Genomic DNA, 23,012 nt, shown 5'->3' with positions numbered 1-23,012 from the left:
GGTAGGTTTGCAGACAGTATTAATCCCGTAATAGACACAGTTATGCCTCCAAGGGGTTAAGTTGGATTCTCTTGACTCTGTTCTGATTTTGGAGTTCTCAGGAGTTCCCTTTCTGTCATCCGGAAGCTCCAGACAGTCTGCTCCTGGACCCCTGCAGTCCCTCGACTTGCTAGTGACCTGAGATCGTAGGACCCTGCTGTCTTTGCAGGACACTAGTGCAGAGATAACTGTTTTGACCTGGAACATATACAAATGTTACAGATTTTCTGCCTCCCAATCTATTCAGCAGAAACTAACTGCCTACCCCTAATATTACAGCACAAGAATCTTAATGTTATCATTTGTTATTTAATGTACAGTGGACATAGTTCAGCATAAAATAATGTCCTTTTACAAAGGAAGGAAATTAAGAGCTTGTGAATTTAAATAATTTACCCCAAATCAGCAAGTGTGAGGGTTGAGATACAGACCAAGGATTTTGTCCAACTTCAGAGACTTGCTTTATCTGCCAGGAAAAGGCCTCATAAATCTTAGTGCTGTTGGGTGAACTATGAGGGGGGAACGGAAGCATTGTATTGCGAAGAGCCCAAGAGAGAATTATGTTCACTATCAAAATGGAAACCAATGGCAGTTGCCCTGGTTATCCTGAGGACACACTGAAAAATGACCCAGCAATCTTTCATAGAGAATCACGTGTGAAGAAACTTCCCATCTTAACCCAGGAGCACAGCACCTTGTGCAGGGACTAGAGAGCTGCTCAGCAATGCCACTGGGATTTCTTAGACCGAATGAACTCTCACCTCCAAATACATTCAGTCCTCTGGAGAATTCCCCATTGAACATTTGAGATGGGAAAAAGTAGGGCAGAAGTGGGGGTACTCTTAGTATTGGCTTCTGAGCAGTCACCACTGGCGTGGGGCACAACCACCACCAGCTCTCAGCTCAATGCTTCAGGGCTTTTCTTTGGAACCATATGGGGATAATACCCACACAACTGGAATAAAAACTTACCATGAGATCACTCATGAGAAGCGGCATCAACAGCGCACAGTGAAGTCAGAGGACACGTTTCTCTAGACCCTTCAAACAAAGAGCTTAATAAAACTAGAGGGTTGTGGCCATCTTGTAATGTTAGCTTTATCTGTAGATAGTCTCAGTGGATTGTTGGGGCTTGTCCACAAATTAGGTACTTTCAGCTGTGCTTGGTGGTACAGGCCTGTGATCCTAGCTACCCCATAAATCCTTCATCACCGTACGGACATGTTGATTAAATCTTTCTTTTAATTATCCTACTGAAGTTGGGTGGCCAGACCTGACTGTGACCCTAAGTCTGATAACACCCCCAAGTTGCTGACCTGATTTTGATTCCTGGAAACCACGTGGTAGAAGGAAAGAACCTATCCCCACATCTCTACAAGTTATCCTCTAACCTCTGCATGTACACTGTCACACATACACACACACACACACACACACACACACACACACACTGTATCTCTCTCTCTAAGACAAAAGGAGGGAAGGAGGGAGGGAAGGAGGGAGGAAGGGAACCTTGTGATGACTACAGCCATTTGCTGATGGCTCTGTAGGTCTGCAAACTGCTTCTGAGTTTGAGCTATTGTCTTGTGGCTCTGCAGGCTCAGACTTTCTCCAGTGCTGGGTTCATGCGGGCTCCTGTATGTTCTGCGTGGAAATCTCTGGTCAGCAGCCCAGAGGTTTCTTAACCAGAGTCACCGGAGCAAGGTAGACTCGCGTTCCATCTCCCTGCAGAAAAAAAAGCATGTAGTTTCTCATTTGCTCGATTTTCCACTTCCTCTGTGGCCTTGTCCTGCCCCTGGCAATAGAAGGAACGTGTTTCTTTTGCCCACTGCTGGGAGCTGCATGGAAACAGATGTTGAAGGATGAAGTTTCAGGATGGAGGAGTCTCTCACTCACTGTAGTGTCTGCATCTGAAGGAATGTAATGGTTCCCTCCAAATTGCAAACCTAGCAGAGAATCCTTTCTATGGCTTAGCATTTCTGAAACCACGTGTCAATTCAAGGACTTCAGAAAAAAAATATCATTTTTTGATACAAAAATCAATGCCAAATGGCAAGGGGGCTTCTCCTCCATTCTCACAGAGCAGGGACCAGCCAGCTATATGGCCCATGAGTCGGGTCTGCCCTCCACTGTTTTTACAAATAAATTTTGTGGGAGTATAGACATGCCCACGCATTTACAGGGCGTGTGCTTGGTCTCACATAAACAGAGTGAAGGAGGCATGACAGCGGCCTTGTGGCCTACACAGAGACAAAAGAACTCCCCCTCTGCTCTCCAGAGTCTAGATATTTATGTCAATAAATGGAATTGACAATAAATAGATTGACAGGAGCAAAGGCAAACAAGTGTATTAAAGTTCACAGACAGCACAGCAACTCAGAAGCTCGGAGAACGCCAAAGCTTCTGTGCTCTCCTCTCAGGGAGGAGGCCAGCGAGGCACGTAGGTGGGTCTAGGAAGAGAAACGGACGGTGGACAGACACAGTGCCCTGGATGGGGACAGTGAGCTGAATTCTTTAAAGAAAGCCCTTCCATGTGTTTCTGTGAAAATAGGATTGAGAGACGTGAAGAAGGGAGACCAGGATGGGGAAGGCCAGAGGCCTTGAGTGTGCTGCTTCCATCTAGCAGGATTGTTGAGAGATAATGTTTCGTGAGCCCTAATATATAAAACGTCTGCACTACTTGAAGGCGTAAGTCACAAACAATGCCACACCAGTTTGGAATTATGATTAATAGGGTGATATTTATTTAAAGGGGAAAAAACTTACAGATAACCGTCCCAGACAACAGCCCTCTATGCAATCAGGAAGAAGTCTAGTCGCTGGAACCAGAGCAGGAAGCAAAAAAAGAGCAAGAAGGGAAGTAGCCGCTTTTTCAAAGGGAGAGAGACCATGCCCCAATGGGCTGGTATCTCAGTGGCTCTTGGCTGGAGGAGCGGAAGGACCTCCTGCAACACTAGGGCAGCTCTGGTTCCTACAGCTGGTGAGGTCTCATGAATACAGAGCTAAGATGAAAGGCAGGCGATATCATGGGTGGGACTGGATCCAGCCTGCCACATCAGAGACCCTTTAGCAGGGCAGCATGTGGGGCAGTAAAGGGTCCGAGTTCCTGGCTTAGTCTCACTGGTCCTCTGTTCACTTGATGTCAGACCTAATCCGACATCCTTAACCACCCTCTTTACCAGCATCTTGGACTAAGAGCCCACGACATCCGTAGCTTTGTGAGAAGCCATGGCACTGAGTCAGAAGGTGCTAACCACACAAGATGATCGCTCCCACCCCGCAGCAGTCTTTGTATGGAGGAGAGCAGCAAGAGTGAGCCCGAGATGCAAACGTCCCTATGGCATGCTCTCCATGCATTTCAGGGCTTCTCTCATATGCCTGCAGGTTCTTACTTGACCATGTTGAGATGCCCATTTTTCCGTAGCTTGATTCTTTTTCCATGGAGCACAGTATAACACACATGCTCTAGATTTAATCTACCTACTCATTTACTGTTTCTTGCCCATGTTCCAGGATTATATTACAGTCTTGCCTATTCACTGTGAAGTTCTTGGTGTCTGTAATAGTATTATATATATAGTAGTCAGTAAATTGTGATGAGTGAGGGCGGGCCCTCAAGTGAGCTTGATCTTCAACACCTGTGGAAAAGTGGGAGGAGAGAACCAACTCCACAGAGTTATCCTTGGACCTCCACACAAGTGAAATACTTAAAAATAAAATTCTTTTAAAAACAAGTTATAATATAGGAAATAATGAACTCCAGTGGACCTTCTCATGGTCCCACAAGTATCCTGATTAGTTTGAGGGGTGAGGGAACCTGACCGGGGCAGAAGCACAGGCAGCAAGGAAGCTTGCACACTCGAGAAGCCATTATGGTCAGGCATTGAAATAACATTTGCACAACTGGTTCCACAGAAACAGTGTATTTGTAGAGCAACCCCACATCTCTAAGGTCAGATATGGATACTGCAATGTGAGAAAACTTTTGCTCATACTGGAGACTCTTCTGGTTTGTATAAGGCACAGAAGGACCTGTGCCAACTGAAATCAGTACTTGGGGTCACATGTGGGAACACTGGCTTCAAGTTAGTTCTTGGCCACCCATGGAGGTGGGATGTTTGGCAAACTCTGTGTTCTCTGGAGACTATTCTGCCAACAGGAAGCATCTCTGTAGGTGTGTGAGTGGTGGGAGGGACCGTGTGCTTTCAGAGATGAAACTTTCAGAGGGAAACGGGGTGGAGCCAGCAAGAAAACCTTACCAGTCCAGCTCAGGGGGCAGCCTTGCGTGGGTGGCTTTGGGAAATGGAAGGACGTTAGCTGTCTCTGGTCCTCCATGGTAGTCCATTCCTCCCAGATGGCCCTCTAGGCTACGGGGGTAGGACCTGCAGTGGCCCCGGCTCTAAATTCAAACACACCTTGTGATGGAGGTGTGAGAAAGCCTGGGTCAGCATGTCTTTTCAGGTCCCATGTAGGATGTCCACACCCGAGGCATTGAACCTGTGGCTTCACACCAGTACAGGAGAGCTAGTGCCATCTTGTGAGAGCCTTAGACAACCCACACTTGTCTGTGACAGTAGAATTCATATGTGTTCCTCTAGCACAGGGCAGGCCTGTTTGTCTGATAGTATGCTTGGGGAACTACGTACCCACAATGAGCCCCAACCCGCAGTGACTGTCTTAGTCACGGTTCTGTTGCTGTGAAGCGACACCAAGACCGTGACAACTCAGTTTCAGAGGTTTGGTCCGTTATCATCATTGTGAGGAGTGCGGTATCACAGAGGCAGAGATAAAGTAGGAGCTGAGCACCTGATATATAGGCAGAGAGAGAGACCAGGGCCAGCCTGGGCTTTTGAAACCAGTGGCACTTTCTCCAGCAAGGCCACGCCTCCTAATCCTTCTAATCCTTTCAAATGGTGTCACTCTCTGGTGACAGAGCATTCAAATACATGAGCCAATGGGGACTAATTTTGTTTAAACCACCACAGTGACCCTCCTACCCACTGTCACCCTCTACACAGTGACTCCCTGACTCACAGTGGTCCCTGACCCACAGTGACCCCTGACCCACAGTGACTCGCTGACCCACAGTGACCCCTGACCCACAGTGACCCCTGACCCACAGTGACTCCCTGACCCACAGTGACCCCTGACCCACAGTGACTCCCTGACCCACAGTGACCCCTGACCCACAGTGACCCCTGACCCACAGTGACCCCTGACCCACAGTGACCCCTGACCCACAGTGACTCGCTGACCCACAGTGACCCCTGACCCACAGTGACTCCCTGACCCACGGTGACCCCTGACCCACAGTGACTCCCTGACCCACAGTGACCCCTGACCCACAGTGACCCCTGACCCGAGTGACCCATGACCCACAGTGACTCCCTGACTCACAGTGGTCCCTGACCCACAGTGACCCCTGACCCACAGTGACCCCTGACCCACAGTGACTTCCTGACCCACAGTGACTCCCTGACCCACAGTGACCCCTGACCCACAGTGACCTTGCTCTTATGCTGTGTTCCAGCATGGGCTACTGCATTCTCTTCGTGCATGGACTGAACAAGCTGTGTGCTGGGCTGAGCCGGTGTGGGGCCACCTCCCTGATGGCATCTACTGTGTTACTGCTCCTGCTTTTTTCCTGGAAAACCGTGAAGCAGAATGAAATCTGGTTGTCGAGAGAGTCCTTATTCAGGTATGATAAAGCAGGTAAATGTGTGTTTCTTCCCACTCTTTTGCTGATGACAAATTTGTTTCCAAGTGAAGTAACGTGGGTATGGCTCTTTGTGTTCATCTGGAAAATCGCTTTTAATAAATTTGAAGTTTTGGGGGTTTAATTTTAGGATTTTAAAAGTAATATGTAAAATCTAACATGCACTCGCTCCAAGTGAGGAGATTCTGGTCTGTGAAGTTGGGTGGAAACAGCCACTGATGAGGGGGCGGTTCAATCAGTCACCAAATGAGATCTCCATGCCTCATTTCATCACTCAGCCAGGGGCAAGGGGAAGGTGAGCACACAGCAGGAGGGCAGGACAGGCAGTGAATTCTCTGGAATATTCCAGAGCATTAAATCATAATCCGTGGCCTCTCTGTTCATCATTGTTTATTTTAAACATTCGTTTAGGTGAGGAAATAAAAGACTTCCTTTTCTGGTGGGGTTTTTTTCCCCTCTGTGATGGAACATTTTTCTGAATACAAGCATGTTGCTGGGTTGGTGCTAACAACTCGGGGTAGAGCACTTGCCAAGTACACTGGGTTATATCCATATCCCTAGCATCATTCATATGTGAGTGTGTGTACTGATGTGTATATGTGTATTTGTCATATACATATATGTGAGTGTGTGTACTGATGTGTATGTTATGTGTATATACACATGTGTGTGAATATATGTATACACATTTATAAATATGTAAACACATATCATATATACATAAACACATGTGCATATGTGTACATGTACGTGTGTTCATATGTGCGCATATTTACATAGACATGCATATGTGTGTGTTAATCTGTAGCTTACAACCTGTCCCAAAGTACAAATATTAGTATTAGTTGTAAAGAAGTGAATGTATAGATGAATGAATGAACAAATAAGGCAGACGTTCACCGGGCTCTGCTACCTTTTGAAAATAATGTGTCTGAGGCTGGGTGTGGTGGTGGACTCGGAAGGCAGAGCCAGGCAGATCTCTGAAACTTAGAGGCCAGCCTGACCTACATAGAGTTCCAGGACAGTCAGGGCTACACTGAGAGAGAGAGAGAGAGAGAGAGAGAGAGAGAGAGAGAGAGAGAGGAGAGAGAGAGAAAGAATGTGTTTGATCTTACAACCTTGCAACATAGGCATTTTTAGTGTAGCTAGCTTAGTGTGCCTGTCTGGGTGTCATTGCAGCGCTGGTTCCCACAGGGCAACTGCTGTGGGGTAAGGCTCTTTGTATATCAGACATAACAATGGTTTCGTGTTGACACTCTCTGCGTGAACACAGGGGATTTTGACCACTCTCATTCTCTGTTCACTCTTCTGTGTCCTGTCCAGTGATCACCTCCTTCCACACTAATACCCTGGAGTTACAAGTGGCTGGGAGTCATCACCTGGACGTGGGTGCCGGGAATCAGGCACAGGGCCCCTGTAAGAGCAGCAGCTCTCTGCATGTCTGGACCTCTCCAGCCCCCTTCCCTTTGTGGTGGCCCAGTGAGTCCCTTAGGATTGTTCATAGCTGAAGGTTTACCCAAGGATAGACCACTGAAGACAAAGACTCTTTCTGTCTTGCAGCTGTTTCGTTTCTGCTTGTTTAAATGTGTTCTTTCCTTCGCAGACCTGATAAAGAGCTCTCCGGCTTTACCCTAACCACCTCATTCACTGTGGTCCTCACAGAACACAGGCCCCTCCCTCCTCATGCCTCGGTCTGGGGGCATTGAAGTTCAGACACAGAGCTTCCTGCTGGTCTCTTGGTTTAATCTTTCTCTCACTTTCAGTGGTTGACTTTTTATGGAACACTTCCCAGCCGTTCTGCTACTGTGTCCAGCACTTCCCCTGAAGATGCCACACATTGGCAGTGGCATTTATATGATATTTACTCCTTAATCAAAGCAACTTAGGTTGCAGGGGTGGGAGGCAGTGTTTGCTCCAAGGACAGTAACCTAGAGTTCACACCCACTGTAGCTAATTCCAGTAGTTAAGAAATAAGTAAAAACAGCAACAATGATAAGGCTGGAGTGCACACTGACTTTGCAGCCCAAACTTTCTGCCCCTTTTGGTGGAAGTTTGTTGGGAGTGAGTAGTTGGTCACTATAATACAACCATCCCACGGCTGTGCTGAAAGGGACTTTGGCCCGGGAGGCCTTTGAAGATCAGGTGAGTTTTTGTGTCAGGAGCAATCAAAACAATTGATAACTTTAAATAAGACTTTGATGCTGTCTAAGTCCTGGGAAAGCTGGAGGCTTGTAGAGTCTTTTCTTCATTAAGGCTGGATGTGTATGTGACTTCCTCTGTGAAGAATAACGGTGAGCTCACTTGGACACTTCACTGCCAGCTGCTGAGGCAGGACAGAGTGAAGGCAGCATCGGGAGTTAGGCTTTTTGAGTGCATGCTGAGTTCACCTGCTTAACTGCTTGCTCTGGGGCAAATCCCTTAAAGTTCATGGAAAAATAGAGAAAACGGTGCTTATCATCCAAGCGTAGAGGAGAAGGACACAGGATGACAGACAGAGGGGAAGGACACTGGGAGAGGAGGACGCCTTGGAGGGCCTGGGAGCCAGCTTAGAGCAAATGTTGCTGGAATCCTCTCTCTCAGCATCAGCTACTCCCCAACTCTAGGAATGAGCTTGATCTTGGCTTTGGTTGGAATTTGTGCCTAAGTACTTACCAGGACTCTGGCCTCTTCATCTGTACTACAGGGTACAGCAGTTGGCATCTGCCCTAGAATGAAATGATGATACGTGGTAGGTGGGCCCTCGGCCCAGTGTTTGACTGAAGATGAGCAATACACAAGCATCACCATCTGTTGTGACAGGGTGAAACCTTGGACCAAAGCAGAGTCCAAAACCGAGGAGCAATTTAGCTCCGCTTTGCTTTGCTCTGATGCTCTGGCTGCCATTAGTAATGCCTTAATGTTTAGTCTCTAGCTACGAATTTGAGATGGTTCTACCACCCTGCTCTTCAGTAACGTGAACTAAACAAGCTGCTGTTCTAAACCCTGGAGAGACGTCTGACGAAGGTGTCTAGCATTTCTCTTTCTTCTGTTTCTCAAGTCCTCTACCAATAAGAGGTGTGAGGGAGACATGGGAAATGCATGTGTTAAATGCTGTGCGGTACGGGCTGGAGAGACAACTCAGTGGTTAAGAGCACTGGCTGCTCTTCCAGAGGACCTGGGTTCCTGACACCCAGGTGACAGCTCACAACCACCTGTAACTCCTGGTCCAAGGAGTCAGATGCCCTCTGCTGGCCTCTGAGGGCACAGCACAGACTACGTGCCGGCAAAGCCCATATACATAAAATAAGTCTTAAAAAACAAAACAGAATGCTGATTGTTGGCGTGACGCTGTGACCTCGGCACTTAGGAGGTGTGCACGACCACACTAATCTGGTTTTAGTGAACATCATGGTCCCTCAAGTCTCTCATTGGCATGACAGAAATAAACAGAATTACGATGTTTTAATGGTGGGTGCCCAGAGCAAACACTAGGATCACCCCCACCTAACTGGGTTTGCATCTTTCTCCCTCTCTTCTTTCTGTTATCACCGTTCTGTTCTCTGCTCCTGTGGTTTGAATTCTTCTGCACACAGCATGTTTCCTACCTGTGGCTTTTACAATGTCTTCCAGGCCCACTCTGGTGTCGTGCAATGCACAACCTCCTTTTGTAAAGCTGAATGATATTCTGTTGTACATATAAGTCACAGTTTGATTTTTTGTTCATCTATTCATGGGCCTTGTAGTGCGATGATTTTGCTCTTTTTTGGGGGTCCTACCACCCAGCTCCCAAATAAGATACATATGGAGGCTTATTCTTAGTTATGAATACCTGGCCTTAGCTTGGCTTGTTTCTTGCTGGGCACTTATCTTTCTTATTTCTTATATCTTACTTTCACTCTTACTCCTTGTTCTTTTGTCCCATGCCCCCCCCCGCCTTAGTTCTCTTTCTATTTTAATCTCTGCCTGCCAGCCCCACCTATCCTTGCTCCTGCCTCACCGTTAGCCATTCAGCTCTTTTTTTTTAGACCATCATGTGTTTTAGACAAAGTAGCAGAGTTTTACAGAATTAAACAAATGCAGCATAAGCAAAGTCACACACCTTAAAATAATATCCCCAACAGCCTTATGTTAGTATATCTTGATTATGGTGAAGAAGGGGGAAGCTATTTGATGCTGACCCTGGCAGTGATTTCTTAGATGTCACAAAGAAGGGTAAGCACAGAGCAACAGAAGCAGAAATGAAGAAATGGGGCCACATCAAACTGCAAGGCTCCTATAGCTGGGTGTGATGTTCGTGGGGTCATTAGCGTGAACCGAGAGCTTGGGCTCCACAGAATGGTTGTTTTCAACATGCCGGGGATAAGTGCAGCCGAGGGCCTGGTTAGAAAACGGAGCCCTGGCAGACTCCAGGTGGGAACAGAAACCAGTTCAGCCATCCTTGGACACAGCACAGAAGTTCTGCAAAGGATTGAAGATAGAGTCATCACGTTGTCCAGCCGTGTGCCCCTTAAACCACGTAAGCAGTGATGTTTTGTTATGGTTAGCTGAATGGACTCTCACTTACTTTGTTGCTACTGTTGTTGTTTTAATTTGTTTTTTGGGGGTTTTGAGAAAGACTTTCTCTGTGTAGCTCTGACTGTCCTGGAATTCACTCTGTAGACCAAGCCGGCCTCAAACTCACAGAGATCTACTTGCCTTGCCTCCCGAGTGCTGGGATTAAGGTGTCTACCACCAATGACTGACCTATCACTTGCTTAAGCAAAGCGTTTGATGCTTCCACAAACTTCATTTCATCAATTATAGAATAATTATTTCTTTAATAATTTAAGTTAGCATAGACTTGATATGACAATATTAATGTCAATAAATCATATCAATAGGGATGTCAGCCTACATTCCAGCCTTCTGGTAATTATTCGTGTTTGTACTCAATCTCAAATTACTGAAAGAAAGGAAGGAAGGAAGAAAGGAAGGAAGAGAGGAAGGAAGGAAAAAGAAAGAAAGAAAACAAAAAGAAGGGTTAACGGAAGGAAGGAAGGAAGGAAGGAAGGAAGGAAGGAAGGACAAATTATCCTCAGAGCTTCACCTCTGTTGGCTGCTCAGTTCTGCTGCTATTCAGGGCTGAGCTCACTGTGATATGTTGAATCCTACCCACTTATAAGAATTTCTTTCTCCTAACTGCCCGCATGGCCTCACCCTTGTAAGATCCTGAGAATAGGCTCCCTGGCCATTTTATCTCCCAGCCCCTGGCACAGCGTGGTGCCGAGTGAGCACCACACAGATGCTGAAGGACTGTAACGTTTACGTCTGTAAACTGGTTTAAGCCACCAGACTTCTGGGATGCTGCATACATTCTAGACTCAGTCATGGGGTCAGTCTTGATGCCAAAAGAGGAAGCCAGCACGTGGGGAGAGAGAGAGAGAAGCCACAGAGTGAGGGCAGCGTTTGTGAGATCTCATCTCGTGCCTTGAAGGGCAGTGTTGGTGCTGAGCTGTGCGTTCTCACTTTATGGAGTCCACCTCGCCTCGCCTTCTTGTGCCTTTGTATTGCAGACACATCACTTAGGCAACTTCACTTTCTATCCATAAGTAAAAAGCCTTCGCCTGCGGCAGACATGAGAGAGAAGGGCATGCCCGGAATCCCTCAACAAGGGGCTGTGTCTGTATCATCTTCTGCAGGGTCTGACTTAGCTACATTGTCTCTTACATCAGATCCTCTGCCCACTGCACTCTAAGATGCAAGGGCGGACCGGGCTGGACAGTTCAAGGCTTTGTGTCTGGGTGGTGTTCTGCTCCTTCATGTCTGCAGCCAGGTTCTGCTATGCCCCGACAGAAAGCCTCAGCCCAGATGACCACACCTTACCAAGCCCCAGATGTGTCTCCAGCAGAGAGAAGGGGCCCCATGCTTCCCTGCAGAGAGCATTTCATTCATCATCCAGTTGTGCAAACCTGGCCAAGGCCTTCACTCCTTCCCTGTGTAGTCACTCACGTAATTCACAACAGTCAGAAACCTTTTGGACATGAGAACCGTTGGCATTCAAAGGCAGCTCATGAAGCTGGGAACAGAACACAAAAGGACCTGACAATAGTGTGATTCTTGTTTTCTTCCTTTTTAATGTCCTCTGTAGGTCTGGAGTTCAGACTCTGCCCCACAATGCGAAGGTTCATTACAACTACGCCAACTTCCTAAAAGACCAAGGCCGGAACAAGGAAGCCATCTACCACTACAGAACCGCCCTCAAGTAAGCACCGCAGAAGGCAGTTGCTCTATGCTGGGACAGGGCCGTTCACATTACCCTTCTTTTCCCAGGGTGTGAGGGCCATTATTTCTCTTGACAATGAACGCACCCTTGGGAGTAAGAGGGCTCTTGAATTCTGAGTCTGCGGGCTCAGTATTCACGTCTGTCACAGATGTACTCAGTGTTGCTTCTCCTTTTATGTTCAACATCTTGCAAAAGAACAACAACAACAATAATAATAATAATAATAATAAAATGGTCATAGCTACACATAAGAGTGGGGTGGGATTCAGCTGGATTATGCAAATTTGCAAAGCAGGAGTTTCTTGTTAAAAGTACACTGTAAGTTTGGAGGAATACGTGTCCTAATGAACCTTTAACAGCATGTATATTGACCGCTTTAGGCCTCTCTTGTTGAAATAGGAGCTGCGGGGCTGCGTCCCCGGCACCCGGCCGCCCCCACGGCTAGCTTTACCCAAAATAATTACACGGAAACTGTATTCTTTTAAATACTGCTTGGCCCATTTCTATCTAGCCTCTTCTAGGCTAATTCTCACATATTAATTTAGCCCATTTCTAATCATCTGTGTAGCGCCCCTAGGTGCGCTTACCGGGAAGATTCTAGCCTACGTCCATCCTGGGTCAGAGCTTCATCGTGTGCGTCTGGCCTGGCGAGTGGAGCATGGCGTCTCTCCTGAGGCGTCTTACCTCACTTCCTCTTCCTCCCAGCATTCTGTTCTGTTTACTCCACCCACCTATGTTCTAAGCTATGAGCCCAAGCAGTTTGTTTATTACTTTACCAATGAAGTCAACATGTTGATATATGACACTCCCACATCACTCTCTCATCCCTTTCTCATGTCTGTTAAGGGGCACACATGTATGCACATGATATGGAGGCCTGAGGCTCTCCTCAGAAGTCATTCCTTAGGCACTGGTCGCTTGGCTTTGAAACATTTTCAGCAGCCTAGAAATTGCCAGTTAGATGAGACTAAATGGTCCTTGAGACGTGTTTCCAGAAAGCTGAAAAAGAAAGGCGAAGATATATTCCACCACAGGTACTCGTAAAGTAGGCTTTGGCCTTAACCGTAAACGTCTCACAGTGTCTCATGCGTTCTTGAAGGGAGGCCATGGGCAGTTAGTCTGTCCAACAGTGCTGGTGGGAGAAAGATTATCTCCATGCTCACGAATTCTGTCAGCTTCAAATAGAAAAGTAATTCTAACCCTAAGCCACAGCGGGGCCAGAGGTTTATGTTAAGTGAAATCCTCAGCCAGTTGTTGCCACAAAATTATAGTTGCTGGTATTTCTGCTTCTTTTCTGTGAAACAATAGAAATAAATATTTACTTCTAGAAGAAATATATTCCCTGAATGAGGGAAAGACAATCAGAGCTTAAAGCCAGTGCTGAAATTAGTGAGTTATTTATTTCTCTCAGCCCAGATTCCAAATGTTTCTGATTTAAAATTTCATTTTTGTGTGGACTCCGCTCCCAAGGACCTTCAGCATATATCAGTGTTTTACTTTCTGTTTTGAAATAGGTTGTCATTCTTTGTGTTAAACAGAAAAGGAAAACCCCCAGGGCCATTCATCATTGTGACAATTGTCTATCCTTGGTGATTGGAAGACTGCTACTTCAGTACTGCTATTTCTTGGTGGGCGTTTCTGAGAGAGGTCATCTCCTACCCAAGGCTCATCTCCTCCGAGCTGGGGCACCTCAAGCCGTCAGTATTACCACAGCAAGAAAGATAGTTTTACCACAAATTCTGATTGTTCTCAATAAAAACCTGCAGTCAGATATTAGGGGTGAAATATATGAGCCCATGGTGGGGAGCCGTTCTCATTCAGAACACCACAGGAAGGGTCCCACAATGGACCAGGCTCTTTCCTCTTGGATTAATCTCCAGTGTGATGGCTGGTTTCCCCTGTTGACTTGACTGGTAAAGAAACACCTAGGGCACTGACAAGACACACCACCGAGTGTGAGGGTGTTTCCAGGGAGGAAAGACTGCTCTGAATGTAGCTGGCATCACTTTGCAAGCTGGGTCTTCAACTGAATAGAAAGAGAAAGGGGGGATGTTGGCTGGGCACCAGCACTACCCTCTGGGGTAGGTGTGAGCCAGCAGCCTCCTTTCCCCTTGCTTTCCTGGTGTTTTATTACAGGTTCATAAAAGGGAACTAATACATCTACCCAGAGTTTGATTGGGAAGGAATTGAACTAACATCTGTTGCCATGACTGGAATCTTACAGGGAGATAGATCCCAGTAGATTGAGATGAGTGTTTGTGGGAACACGGACTAATAGAGGAATGAGTATTGAAGACGCACGGCTGTCTTTAGAGTCTGAGGAGACCTGAGATGTCTAAGTAACCATTGCTCTTGGTGCCTCTGGTCTGTCAGCTCCTTGCCATTCCCCTAAAATGCTGTTTGGAAGCTGCTAGGGTCCGGCCGTTAGAAACCAGGAGTCAGCGAGGGTTTCTGGAAGCTCCTTTACATTCTTGCTGAGGGGACATTTTAAATGTCTTTCTCGTGACCACGACACCATCTGCCCTGTGTCTTTGGAAAAAATTAAGATCCCAATATTGTCTATTAGCCAGTTTTAGCTGGGAGGAGATGGTTTCTTTGGCTGTTGCAGTAATTTTACCGGTGAAATTCTAAAGAGCTTTCCAATATCACAAGTAGGTATTTGAAATGATTTTTGTTTCTTTCATGTTGATGAACCAAGAAGAGATTACATTCTTAATCTGCATACACATGCACACACACACATCAAATGCACATGTGCATATGTGTACATATATACACATATATGTGCTTTTATTATGTCTCATAAAGCTTAAGAAATTAACATTACTTAGAAAAATACTGAACTTTAGTGAAATTCTGGCCAGCATCAACTGAGCTTCGAAATGGAAGTGTCGTTATTTATCTTCAGGAGAGTTCCGTGCTTTCTGGCTGCCTCTTTTCTTCCCCACATCTCACTTTCGTTTAACTAGCTTAGCCAAGGCTCCCCAGGATGCAGACTCCAGGGCAGAGGTTTGCATGCAGGAAGGTTGTCCAGAGCATTCTCATAAAGACAGGAAGGAAGCAAAGAGCAGGACGGACAAGGGCATGGGATGCACTGACCCTGAGTACTTCTGCAGTGGGGCTGACCCCCCCCCCCCAGAGCTATCATGAGCAGACATCCATCTAGACACCGCTTGTCTGCCAGGCAGGCAACACCCTAGGTGTCTGGTGGGGAGGAGATGGACCTGGGTAGCACCCACATCCTGGCAGGTGGAATTGAGTACCTCCAGACTGAAGGCACACACTCCAAAAAAACACATAGTACTTCTTTACTGGAGAGGTAACGCTTACCCAAAATGTATGGGATCTGAAGTGCTTTAGAGTTCATAACATTTCATCAGAATAAAGTTTTGACTTTGTGTTAATGAGGAGTTGCCACCTCCTTCTTCTCATTATTGTCCCTGCAGTAGGCTTCAAGTAACTTTCAACTGACTCATCAAATAGCAACCAGAAACAACTTCTGACCATAGTCACCACCTGAGTGCTGGGATTAAAGGTGTGAGTCCTGCCACTTGGTAACCAAGGTGATTCTTTTAAAAGAAAACATTTTATTTGGGAACTTGCTTAAAATTTCAGAGGATTAGTCCATTATCATCATAGTAGGGAGTATGGTGGCTCATAAGCAGCCGTGGTCCTGGAGCTGAGAGCTTTAGATCCTGTTCTACAGGCAGCAGGAAGGGAGGGATGGAGGGAGAGAAAGAAAGACTGGGCCCGGCATGGCATGGGTTTTTGATACCTCAAATCCCACTCATCAAGGCCACACCTCCTAATCCTACTAAGCATTCAAACACATGAGGTCGTAGAGGCCATTCTTACTCAAATCACCATGTTTCACTCCTTGGCCCCCATAGGCTGTTACCTATATTATAATACAAAATGGATTCAGTCCAACTTCAAAAGTTCCCGTAGTCTACGGCAGTCTTAACATTGTTTAGAAGTTAAAAGTCTCTTCTGATGTAAACGGAGACTGCTCATTTGTTTCCCGATCACCCAGACCCGAATAATCACACAGAAACTTTATTAATTATAACACTGTTCAGTCTGTTAGCTCCCTGACTCTACCTACTCTCTCTCTATAACTCTGTCCAAATTTCCTGCCTGGCTTTTTTCTGCCCTGCCATAGGCTGAAACAGCTTCTTTACTAACCAATGGTAATAAAACATATTCACAGCATACAGAGGGGAATCCAACATCATCTTCCCTTTTCTGTCTAAATGAAAAGGAAGGTTTTAACTTTAACATCATATCTAATTTATTTTTTATCATAACTAAGAAAAACTATAACTATTTGTCTTCAATTCTTCAAGGACCCCAGAAGGATATAATAGTACCTAAGTAAACAGAAAGTACATTATAAGCAACATGTATGTACACCTTCACATTGATCCAAGGGTGATATTTGGAATCTTTCTTAATTGAGGTCTGTGATAGTTTGAATGAGAATGATCCCCATAATCTCGGATATTTGAATATTTTATTCCCAGTGGGTGGAACTATTTGGGAACCCTTGTATCACCCCACTCCCCCCAGCTCTCAGCTACTGCTCCAACACCCGGCCTCTCAGTCTGCTTTCCTGTTAGGAACATCGTGCACGCTAACCCTCTGAAACTGTGAGATCCAAATAAACTCTTCTATAGTTTGCCTTGGTCATGGCATCTCATCATAGCAGTAGGAAAGTAACTAAGACAAGGTCCACCTTATTGAGCCAGGACCCCTGGGTTCATGGATACAGCTAGTCTAGCTAGCCAGCTTCCACAGAGGACTCCCTGTCTCTCCATGCATGCTTGGCATCTATATGGGTTCTGGAGACTCAAACTCTGGTCTTTACCCTTGAGCAGCAAGAATTTTATGCTCCTGTGTATCTCTGCCGCTCTGCTTCTTTCTGACTTTGTGCTCAGGATCCTATCACATTCAGTGCTGAAATGATCTGACTTTCTTTAAATCTGTTGCTGTGAAGTCTGTCTTAGTTCTGGTTTCTATTGCTGTGAAGAGACGCCTGGCAACTCTTATAAAGAAAACATTTAATTGAGGGGGCTCACTTACAATTTCAGAGGTTCAGTCTTTATCATCATGGCGGGGACATAGCAGAATGCAGGCAGATGTACTAGAGCTGAGAGTGCCACATCTTGCAGTCAATGAGAAGTCAGTTGACACACTGGGCATAGGAATCCTCAAAACCTGTCCCCACAGTGACACGCTTCCTCCAACAAGGCCATACCCATTCCAACAAAGCCACACCTCCTAATAGTGCCACTCCCTGTGAGATCAAGGGGGCCAATTATATTCAAACTACCACACTGCCCTTCATGGGCACTTTCTGTTGTTCTGGAAATGTTCTTTAGTTGCTCCAATTTTAAACAACCCTTCACATAAGCCTGTCTCTATTTCTTCTTCATCTGCTGAGTAGGCTGTTGGGTCTGTTGACTTTTTGCCTCTCAAGTGAAACAATCTCCTAGATAGCCACAGCCTCTTCTCTGTGTCCTCCTGCTTCCTGGAACCCCTGGGGCTGCTCTAAGGTCACCAGCTGCTTCCCAGCAGATGGGCCTTAGAGCCACCTGACTATTGGAGCAGCTGACTGTCCTCATCCTCACATGGACACCCTTCTTTACCTGGTTGGTTCTGAGCATGGTGATCCATGCTGTTGGTCTCCCTGGTATTTCCGTAGACTCTTCTTCCTCTGAAAAACCCTTAATAAGCAGTTTTCCCCCTCCCCTCTTATGCTAGGCTTTCTTATTTTGGGTATTCACTTCCTTTTAGAAAGCTTCCCTTTGCCCCTTTGTGCTGCTCGGCCCTCAAATGTGTGTATTGCCTGTCATTCCTCTATGACTGCCACATGCCTGGCAGGCTGCAGGACAGTTTTTCATCCTTACCCTTGCACTACACACTCAGCTACCTGCCCTCTCTGCAGAGCCTCCCGTTTCTACCATTGCACACTCACACTCAGCTACTTGCCCTCTCTGCAGAGCCTCCCGTTTCTACCATTGCACACCCAGCTACCTACCCTCTCTGCAGAGCCTGCCCATTCCTACCATTGCACACCCAGCTACCCACCCACTCTGCAGAGCCTGCCCGTTCCTACCATTGTACACCCAGCTACCCACCCACTCTGCAGAGCCTGCCTGTTCCTACCATTGCACACCCAGCTACCTACCCTCTCTGCAGAGCCTGCCCATTCCTACCATTGCACACCCAGCTACCCACCCTCTCTGCAGAGCCTGCCCATTCCTACCATTGCACACCCAGCTACCCACCCACTCTGCAGAGCCTGCCCATTCCTACCATTGCACACCCAGCTACCCACCCACTCTGCAGAGCCTGCCTGTTCCTACCATTGCACACCCAGCTACCCACCCACTCTGCAGAGCCTGCCCATTCCTACCATTGCACACCCAGCTACCCACCCACTCTGCAGAGCCTGCCTGTTCCTACCATTGCACACCCAGCTACCCACCCACTCTGCAGAGCCTGCCCATTCCTACCATTGCACACCCAGCTACCCACCCACTCTGCAGAGCCTGCCCATTCCTACCATTGCACACCCAGCTACCCACCCACTCTGCAGAGCCTGCCCATTCCTACCATTGCACACCCAGCTACCCACCCACTCTGCAGAGCCTGCCTGTTCCTACCATTGCACACCCAGCTACCCACCCACTCTGCAGAGCCTGCCCGTTCCTACCATTGTACACCCAGCTACCCACCCTCTCTGCAGAGCCGGCCTGTTTCTACCATGTCTGGGTAAACATTCTCTGGTTCCCTGAGTTCTTCAGCCTTCCTTTCCATGGAACACTGTTGCTACTCTGTTTGGTGGTATGAACCTGGGAGAGTTGAACCTGAAAATAAGGTGGGCTGAAGTCTCATGCAGTAGCCAACTTTATTCAGAGCATTAGATAATTTATATTCTGAGGATATCCTAAGGGTTGGGCAAAGTCATATGAGCAAAGTTCACTGGAGTTTAAATTGTATACAGTCACAAGGGCAAGGTCACATGAGTTTAGGCTGTATATAGTTACAAGAACTACTTGTGCTTTGGAGCATATCCTGAATAGTAACAGCTGAGACGATGGGAAAGCTGAAGTAAACCCACTCCTAATATCACACCTGGAAGGGACACAAAAGCATATTCCAAGAATAAATTCATGTTATGGAGGAACAGGTTATAAAACTCTTACCTTATTTACTTGGAGTTTTCTCACAAGCTCTCCGAAATCTCCTCACATAATCCCACTGGATGAGAATGAGACCACTACCACCACTTTTAAGCCAAATTTGAAGCAGGCCTTATTAACTACTGGCCTGGAAGATACACACTGACCAGATCCATGTCCTGGGTTCCCAAAGAATAGCCCCAAATTATGTTTTGTACCTACAAAGGCAAAACCTACAAGGCTTTGTGTTTCCTGCCTTCATCCAATGTAGCCAACATACATCCTAACTTCCTTCTTGCCTACATACGTCCCACCTATGTGTGGCCAAGCACATCATGTGCAGTTGGGGCAACCAACCATGTTTATAGAAGTGAAAACACTGACTTGTTGCCCTACTTGAACCATAGCCCCCAGCATTCCAGGAAGTTACCTGTCCTTGGGCAGGTGGGGTTTACATGCTAGAGGCACTTTTGTTTTATAGATCTCTGAAACACAGTAATTAAAACTTAGTATAACTCCAGCCTTCACAATACCTTCCCATCTCTCCCTGATTTGCCCCTTCATCAGGCCCCAGCCTCCACTGTTACTGTCCCCAGTCATCCGTGTTCTCCCTGCTCCCTGCAGCTCAGATTCCACTTTTGCTCTCTGTTTCCTTTGACCGAGGGCATGGCCCACTGTAGGTGCTTGGTAAATGCTTGTAGAGAAGCCTGTGTGACAACAGTGCACAACATCTTGTTGTGCCCAAATCTGCGAAACCCCCGCAAAAGCCAACCAGGAGATGGAGTCCCATATGTAAAAGCAAAGAGCCTTTATTTTAATCAAGTTTGCAAACTTGGTCTCTCCACATGTCCAACGTATTGGAATAACCGGAGAGCCCGAGCTCAATTAGAATTGGATTTTTATAGTAGTAAAGGTGGGGGTGAGGGTTTCTGAGGTTCAGGACCCCTGATTGGCTGACATTTGTCTAGGGTGTCCTGGTGAGTGTGTTTTGGCAGGTGATACTTTCTACAGTTGTTGGAATGTTAGACATTCCTTTGAATGGTCTGTTCTTGGGCTGGTGGTTGGGTAATCTCCGCTTGTGGTTCCTCCTGCAACCAGGTATTGCTTCAGGGTAAACTACTGAGACTCAGGCCTCTTATTAAATTACGGATGGCCGAGTTCTACTCTGACAGGTGATAACGGTTGGAAGTAAAGAACTTTCTTTGGCTGACTTGCCCATACTTAGCTTATTATGGCTGGCCCCCCAATCTCAGTCACCAAACACTTAGTGACAGTCTCACCATGGTATGTGATGCTTCTCAGAGAGCTCTGGGCAGTGAGGGCAGAATAACCCATCCCGGCACTGGGCTGATCTGGGAATCGTCAGATTCTCCACAGCCTACCTACTGCCAATCACATGCCAGTGATGACCCCAGTGGTCAAGATTGACGTCCTTCCCACCTCCATGATGACTTCAACTGAAAGCTGTTGATTAAGGAATGTGGACGTGTCTTCCTGCCCACGGTTGTCTCTGAGTTAACTCACCAGCCAGTATGTTCATGATAAGAAATGTCGTAACAACTAGGACCCAGGAGCACATGAACCTGTCACTCAGAAGGCACACTGTGTAATAATTCTACGCAAGAGGGACCTTGGCGACAAGTAAGTCCAAATCACGGCAGGTGAGAGCCCACAGCCATACAGACAGAACTTAAGTAGGGAGTGGAGGAAGGAAAGGGAGAGAGAGAGAGAAAGGGAGAGAGAGATGCAGAGAGGGAAAGGGAAGAGGAAAAAGAGGGAGAAGTAGGCAGAGTTTTACTTTTTTTTAAATTTTTCGAGACAGGGTTTCTCAGTGGCTTTGGAGCTTGTCCTGGAACTAGCTCTTGTAGACCAGGCTGGCCTTGAACTCCCAGAGACCACCGGTGCCTGGCAGAGTTTTGCCTTTTAAAGAGACAGGGTACTTCCTGCCCTGCACTCAGGTTTGACATAGGACATGACACACTGTCAGGTCCTCAAGGGGCACAGCCAGGTTCCTCTGGATGCTAACACACAGGACTTTGAATGACCTTCTGACCTTGGACATGGCTTTAAAATTGGTCCAGAATTGTATTTGGTGTGGAGCAAAGAGGAAAAGCTTTGGAAAACGCTGCTGGGCCTGAGAAGATCAAGTATTCCTGTTGTGAAGAACTGATAATACTTCCTCATTCTCAAAATGGAAATGGCCCCTTAGCCTTAGTGTTTGAACAGACGTAGTACAGGAAGAACAGGTGGATAGGAGCTGGCTTACGTCTTTGTTCACTGGTCTGGTGATGGAGAAAGAATAGATGTTATTTTGACTGATGGGAAGAATTCAAAGGCCCCTAGAGGCAACAAAGAGGGTGAGTGGTGTGTTCATGTATGTGTGGGGGGGATGCGTGTGTGAGCATGCCCATGTGTGTCCACCTGTTCAGGTGAGTGTGGAGGCCTGAGGTTAAAGTCAGGTGTCTTTTTCCAGTCTCCTCACCTTGTTTTTTTTTTTTTTTTTTTTTTTTGAGAGAGTCTCTCACTGAACTGAACATAGAGCTCACTGATTGTATCAACTAGGCAGCCAGTAAGCCTTAGGAACCCACCTGTTTCTGCCCCCCAAAGACCAAGTTTACAGACATGTACAACCACATTCAGCTTTTACATGAGTGTTGGGGAATCCTAGTAGCATCCCTGTAGGACAGGGACTTTATCAACTGTCTCCCCAGTCCCACAGTGATGTTTCTGATGTGAGGACCCCACCTGGCATGTGATCTCGCGATCCTGCATCTGACCCAAAGCACAGTTGTGATGGTGGAGGTTTTTACGCCCATTGCCTCATCCGTTCACACGGAAACTCATACCCAGCACCTCGCTGCTGACATCTGTCCCCGCTGGACCAGTTTCCTGTTCCACTCTGCCACTCAATCCAGAGTTCATCACCCTGCAAACCATTGCTATTGAAAAGAGCAGAGAGGTGTTCGTTCAGTAGATTTCCCACTGTTGTCTCTGGAATCAGGACAACACAACCATTTACAAGTGACTCACTTCCTTATGGGCTGGGAGAAAATGTTTTCACTCCAGAGCCTGGGCCTAGCGCTGGGCGGAGTCCCTCAGCAGCAGCCCTGAGGTCTCTGTAGTGAGAAAGGTGAAGCCCCTGAGGCTCTGAGTGAAAAGGGACCAGGAACTCAGTGCCTGCAAATAGGCAGGAGGCAAGTGAAGCATGAGTCATCCCTTCAGATGATCCCACAAGCAGACCTGGAGGATCACCACTGCCCCCAGTGTCGCCAGGGGCCAGGACAATTGAACTGGTGGCACAGAAGGAACTGGGCACATAAAATATGCAGAATTAACAGTCTGTCGTCTGTAGCAAAGTTTATTCTGTGTGTACTTCAGGCCAGTGAACTGAGATTTATTCTTCCTAGTCATGGTTTCCTTTGTGATCATTTTTCTCTCAAAAGGAAATAGAAAATTAAAAAAAAAAAACAACCTCAGGGCAGTTAACCTCAAATAAATTAATGTGTGGCATGAAAATCAGACACTTGGTTAGGAGTGTGTGCTCTGGAAGGGGAGTCGCAAGCTATAGTATATAAGTCAGTGTTATTTGAAAATGACTGGTAAGGTACTGAAAGGGTAAAAACGTATAACATTCTTAACTTTTAAGTTTTAAAAGACACGAGTGAAATAACACACAAGCCCGAACTTTAGCCCCAAACAGCTATACCTGTGGCGCTTTACAGACAGGGCCGGAGGGAAGGCGTAGTGGGCTCTTGGTGGGCAGGCATGGTGACAGCAGGTGTTTGAGGTCAGATCCTAGCACCCACGTAAAAAGCCAGTGTGACTGCTT

At 46.8% G+C, this 23,012-nt stretch overlaps 1 protein-coding gene across 2 annotated transcripts in view; it reads left to right on the top strand.

Moving 5' to 3' along the window:
• Positions 1-23,012, top strand: part of Tmtc1 (transmembrane O-mannosyltransferase targeting cadherins 1) — a 207,368-nt gene that overhangs the window by 137,457 nt on the left and 46,899 nt on the right. For both annotated transcript variants that reach the window (XM_041644123.1, XM_041644129.1), the window contains exons 10-11: positions 5,570-5,737; positions 11,862-11,975. In XM_041644123.1, coding sequence (XP_041500057.1) covers positions 5,570-5,737; positions 11,862-11,975 — 282 coding nt within the window. The remainder of the gene's footprint in view (positions 1-5,569; positions 5,738-11,861; positions 11,976-23,012) is intronic.

Source organism: Microtus oregoni, unplaced genomic scaffold, assembly GCF_018167655.1.
Source record: "Microtus oregoni isolate MIOR12 unplaced genomic scaffold, Mior012 000002F_ref0000024, whole genome shotgun sequence".
In the NCBI taxonomy this organism is placed as follows: Eukaryota; Metazoa; Chordata; class Mammalia; order Rodentia; family Cricetidae; genus Microtus; species Microtus oregoni.
Note: the sequence above shows the minus strand (reverse complement) of the source record. Positions and strands in the feature narration are given on the sequence as shown.